At 36.4% G+C, this 6079-nt stretch overlaps 1 protein-coding gene across 7 annotated transcripts in view; it reads right to left on the bottom strand.

The window, feature by feature from the left end:
- Window positions 1-294: 294 nt before the first annotated feature.
- LOC111394755 (uncharacterized protein YnbB-like) overlaps window positions 295-6079 on the bottom strand; it is a 21456-nt gene continuing 15671 nt past the window's right edge. For 3 of the 7 annotated variants that reach the window (XM_023020734.1, XM_023020728.1, XM_023020733.1), the window contains 4 exons: window positions 2845-2964; window positions 2299-2391; window positions 1888-2120; window positions 295-837 (listed from right to left, as the gene is read on the bottom strand). In XM_023020734.1, the coding sequence (XP_022876502.1) occupies window positions 2058-2120; window positions 2299-2391; window positions 2845-2964 (276 nt within the window). In that variant the 3' untranslated portion in view covers window positions 295-837; window positions 1888-2057. Of the gene's footprint in view, window positions 936-1887; window positions 2121-2298; window positions 2392-2844; window positions 2965-6079 lie in introns of all 7 variants that reach the window. The other 4 variants (XM_023020732.1, XM_023020735.1, XM_023020729.1 and 1 more) reach the window with 3 other exon arrangements.

The following is a 6079-nucleotide window of genomic DNA, read 5'->3' as shown; positions in this document are numbered from 1 at the left end:
GACCATTAAAATAAACTTATTTGAAATTAGTTTCAATACCAAATTGATGCACCCCGTATAAAGATTTTGGCTGATCCGAAAGGCATCAAGTGTATAATGGAATAGTCGATGCTACACATTGTATATGACAGAAAAACAAGCCATCATGAATAAGTTTGAACTTTGAAGGAATTCAATACTACGTAGTATCAAATGACCATCTTGGCCCACCTCTTTAGATGGATCAACCTATAAAATCACGATTGTACTACATGTAGTTAATGATTTACATACACATAATGTAATGAGATATAATTGAATCGAAATTTTTCCAACCAAAAAAGGGAAAAAAAAATTCTTCACTCTCTTTTTGACACTTCATATGTATTTAAACCATTATATATCTCCTTATTTACAAGTAAAATTATTTCAATACCAAACAAGGGTACCTGTCCTTGACACCTCTACTTATAACAAATAATAGCAGTGCAAAGTGAAGAAAGGACTTGCATAGATGATTTGCAGTCTTCGGATCTTTCGGAAATCAGATATTTTTGTTCTTTATAACTTTTGCAATATTTTCTAGGAAAAAGTAGTCACAATTTAAAGCTGAAGAGAAGTGAAAATTTGACCAAACTTGTAAAACCAAAATTGAGCATGAATAGCCGGCTCATTATGTAACTCAGTGGGATAAGATGAAAATGTTAAGAATAAAAACTGATACTTGACAAGCTCTATCCGCTACTCAAGACCTCTAATTCTTCATGCTGGCTGGATAGTGACAGGACGATCCAAAGTAGCTGAACAGTAGCACAAGCAGCTAATGCAATTCAACTTGGATGGAACTAGAGACATTCACTGTGTCACAAGAACAAGCTTTCAGAAAACTGGTTGATGAATGGCAAACATTCTATTCTAATGGAATATTCATTGGTGGACCGTTGGTTAATCTAAACCTGTTGAGAAACACAATGAGATAAGTACATAATAAAATAAACTTTACAAAACAACCCCATTAACAGTTGGGCAGTCAGCTGAGATGCGAGTATCTCTTTAAAGAGATCCAAGCCAGTATAAAGATTTCAAGCACATTGTGCAGCAAAAAAGTCCATGAATTGTCTCCTCTAGAATCAAACAACATAACTGAAACGTGTATAGCCCAAACATACACGTAGGTCAAACTCAAACCTCCACCGGAAAAATACAATTCTTTGATTAATCGTACTCTCATAACAAAATATAATATTATATCAAAGTGCATGAAGCATAGAGTAGTGTACAAAAAAACTTTTGTATTAGTGAGTTAATTATAGGTGTTTTATCATTTATGCCCTTAGAATTTATAAAGAAATAATCCTCCACTATCTGATGATGTCAATAATAATTCTTCATGTATCTCTATGACATATATGATCAAGGTCTATCATCTCTGCTGTAATTTAGTAACACCACCACTAACACAAGAATAAAAATACTCATCTCCATTAACAAATATATTCTAATAGTAAAATGTAACAACAGTACTAGTAAATAAGAGCAACTTTAATTTATAAAAGTAATTCTGTAAGCAGGTGATGCATTCAACTTTCACCAGTCCACATACAACCAATTATGGAAACACTAGAAGAATCAACATGCAGCTAACTGCTAGGTCTAATGTGAACTTCTAAACCAATTACTTGCGGATGGGAAAAAAAGGAACTTCTATTGGTAAAATAAGCCATAAACACTTGCCCACGGTTAGATAAATACCCAAATCCAGGTATTTACTCAGTCGACCTATCGAATAAAAATGCAGTGTGGAGTTTATAATGTATGTTTAACTCTGTGACTAAGCTTATGTAGAGAATTCCAGTATTCAATCTTGACTACGAGTTTTGCAGAACAAATTAGGGAAAGATCCATTACCTTTGGATAAAGATGATCCATGCCCAAGTGCCCAAATGAAACTTAAACCAAAATTCAGCCCATTGTTGTTAAGATTCAATAATTAATGGTAACTCCATTGAGGTAAGTGAAAAAGTGAATATTTTTGCAATGATGCATCTCACAACACCCATATTTTCTGAAGAAGATTTCTACTTCAGATTTTTTAAAACCTCCCCTAAAACTAGTCCCCACTGTGTCCAATGCGTGCCACCCTGTGCAAGAAAATTCAAATAACACGAAATTCAGTTCCCATGATGCAATATTTTTGACTGATATTTGTCACTTTTCAACTTGCAATATTTCAGTATCATGAGTTCATTTATTCCTTTCATAGAAGAAAGAAGTTTGTATGTCCTTAGTAAAAAGTGGAAGAGAACATAGACAACAGACCTGACAGAAAACGGCAAATGGTTCCCTCAGTGGTCCATCACAGGAGAGTTCACTTGTACTTCCATCAATAAACGTACCATCAGCAAAGATCACCTATTCCATGAATAATTTTGCAATCAATATTAACATTGATTAACATTACTTCATGTAGCCCAAGCAAGAAGCACTTCCATCCTATCCAACAATGATCATTATAATATTTAAACCACAACAATCTGTGCTTGCTTATAAAGGGGCAACCATATTCATAGATCAACAAGGCTGGATTGTAAAAGGGAAGGGAATAGAAAAAGAATAAAGGTGAGAAAGGGATTGCCAACAGTAATATCCTGGCACAGGTAAGATTGTTCATGGATGGGCATAGAACTGAACTTTGGTGAACCTCAGACTTATTAGGTCTTCATAACGGGTTATTTTCTCAAGCTAGCCATTACAGACCATCTGTGGCAGTGCAGTACATGCCTTTTGGAAATCAGTTTTTTATAATACCAGCGACTGGAAGAAAATTAGATGAGCCATCCCCTATATCCAAGAAGAGAACCATACCTCAGATGCATAGCCAGGAGTTGCACCTGCAATGGGCTTGGTAAAAGAACTAACTGGAGAACTTCTCTGCACAGCCTCACAGAAGGCCAGAAGCCTCTCACGACTTCCAAGTTGTATTGCCTGAAAGTACAGCAAAGCATTTGCATTTCTTTACACAAACTATCATTCACATTTGTACATGAGTCCATTAGAATGGCAAAGAAAACGTGCACCTGGTTCATTTCGCTTAGGCAGCAATTATAAAGATGAGCATGTATCTAAAATGGGGTTTGGCACTTAACAACCAATTCAGAGAAATTAGTTGATGGACAACTTATATGAAAATCGTTACAACAAACTTCCAAACTGAAGAGAAAGACAATATTTTTCTTGTATATTACGAGCTATACGTCGTCCTCTCTATAGTACAAAGAAGGGAAAAATAAAAGGAAAGAAAAATTGCCTACCAAATCTAAAGATTACAATAATCAATCAATTAATTAATTACTACTCTAACTATGGAAAGAAATAAATAATTCCTAAACCCATTTCTAAAATTATCGTGATTTCACCACTTCCCCTCAAGTTGGATCATAAATATTTATCATATCCAACTTGAAAATGAAATCATCAAATTTCTGTCTTGATAGTCCCTTGATAAAGATATCTGCAGTTTGTTCTTGCGTAGGAACATAGGTCATGCAAATGGTTCCCTCTTCAACTTTTTCCTTTATAAAGTGTCTGTCTACCTCTACGTGTTTTGTTCGATCATGTTGAATTGGATTAAGAGAGATATTGATAGCTGCTTTGTTGTCACAATAAAGTTTGATTGGTGACTTTATTGTGACATATAGTTCTTCTAGGAGCTTCTTTAACCATAGTCCTTCACATATTCCTTACGCAACTGCTCTAAATTCGGCTTCGACACTACTCCTGGCAACTATGTTTTGTTTCTTGCTCCTCCAGGTTACCAAATTTCCCCATACAAATGTACAGTAACCTGTAGTAGATCTCCTATCATCTGTTGATCCGGCCCAATCTGCGTCTATAAAGACTTCCACTCCTTTTCTTTCATCCTTTTTTAAGAATAGCCCCCTTCCTGAGGAGCCCTTGAGATATCTGAGTATCTTATAGACAGCTTCTAAGTGACTTTCCTTTGGAGAGTGCATATGCAGACTTACCAAACTAACCGAAAATGCTATGTCAGGCCTGGTGTGTGATAGGTAAATCAGTTTTCCAACCAATCTTTGATATCTATCTATTTCTACAAGATTTCCTTCGTTGCCATTTTTTCTTCCGATATCTATGGGTGTATCACTTGGTTTACATCCTAGCATGCCAGTTTCAGTTAGAAGATCGAGAACATATTTCTGTTGTGATACACTAATACCTCGTCTTGATCTAGCAACTTCCATTCCCATAAAATATCGCATTGATCCCAAGTCCTTTACTTCAAATTCAGTGGCAAGACTTGTTTTTAGTCTTTCCATTTCTGCTCTGTTGTCTCCTGTCAGAATGATATCATCAACGTATACGATTAGAATAGTTTTAGTACCATCTACAAATTGCCGCAGGAACATAGTGTGATCTGACTGTCCTTGACGATATCCTTGATTTTTCAACACTTTTGCAAATCTATTGAACCATGCTCTTGGTGACTGTTTGAGTCCATATAATGATTTCTTTAGCTTGCATACTAGATCTTTTTCCTCCTCCTTACAAAAGCCTGGCTGTAATGTCATAAACACTTTTTCCTCCAATTCCCCATTCAAGAATGCATTTTTAATATCAAGTTGCTGAAGTGGCCAGTCCAAATTTGCTGCTATTGATAGAAGGACTCGAACTGTATTCAACTTTGCTACTGTTGCAAATGTCTCTGTGTATTCAATACCATAGGTTTGAGTATATCCTTTTGCAACCAATCGGGCTTTATACCGATATATTGTCCCATCTGCTGTGTATTTTAAGCTGAAACCCATTTACATCCCACGAGTTTCTTTCCTTGTGGCAACTCCATCACTTCCCAAATTTCATTTTTCTCCAATGCACGCATTTCTTCCAAAACTGCCTCTTTCCATTCTAGAATTTCCAATGCCTCCTAAATATTCCTTGGAATAATTGTATTGTCAAGGCAAAGTACGAAATTCTGAAGATAGAGCAATATATGACATGAATTTTGAGATAGGGTGTTGAGTGCATAACCGTGGTTGTTTTCTGAGGGCAATGGGTAAGTCAATATCAGATATCTCTGATACTTTCTGAGGTGGAGCTACCATCGGTTCTGATTCTTTTGGTGCTTCAGTCATGAGATTCTCTATGTACTTTGATTTTGGCTTTCGTGAGTAAACTAATATTTCCTTATCCTTCTGTTTTTCTATGTCTCCCCCTGTATTCAAGTTTTCCTTTGTTAATGGCATATTAGCATCGGATGGAGGGATAGATAGAGCAGGTTCAGGAAAGGAGAGACTGAAATCAAAGAACCGATCTTCTGTTAAGATCTCCCACTGAAGAGAGGTTTTTTCAAAGTACGGTTTATTTTCGAAGAAAGTGACATCAAGACTTACAAATGTTCGTTGTGTGGAGGGATCATAGTATTTGTATCCTTTTTGTATAGGAGAATAGCCAATTATGACACATTTAATTGCCCAGGGATCGAGTTTGTTTCTTTGATGGGGATGGGGATGGACATGTACGAAGGCAATACATCGAAACACTCGTAGGGATAGATTGGAGCTAAGACGAGAAGTTGGAAAATATTTTCGGAATTTTTGGACGGGAGTTTCAAAATTTAGGGCTCGATTAGGCATTCGGTTGATGAGGTAAATGGATGTAAGGACAGCATCCCCCCAGAATATTTTAGGCATGTTTGTAGTGAACATTAGAGCACGGGCGACTTCTAATATATGTCTATTTTTTCGTTCAGCAATCCCATTTTGTTGGGGAGTATCAACGCATGAACTTTGATGAACTATGCCATGTGTTCTGAGATAGTCGCCTAAGATGTTATTGACGTACTTTGTGCCATTATCAGTGTGTAAGATTTGGATTTGGGTTTCGAACTGCGTTTGAATCATAGAGTGGAAGTTGACAAACACGCCTCGAACTTCATATTTATCTTTTAGTAGGTAAATCCAACAAATTCGAGTATGATCGTCAATGAATGTAACAAACCATTTAGAGTGAGTACGATTTGGAATCCGTGAGGGACCCCATACATCGCTATGAATCATGGAGAATGGCTTTGATGGTTTGTATA

This window comes from Olea europaea, chromosome 5, assembly GCF_002742605.1.
Source record: "Olea europaea var. sylvestris chromosome 5, O_europaea_v1, whole genome shotgun sequence".
Taxonomy (NCBI): Eukaryota; Viridiplantae; Streptophyta; class Magnoliopsida; order Lamiales; family Oleaceae; genus Olea; species Olea europaea.
Note: the sequence above shows the minus strand (reverse complement) of the source record. Positions and strands in the feature narration are given on the sequence as shown.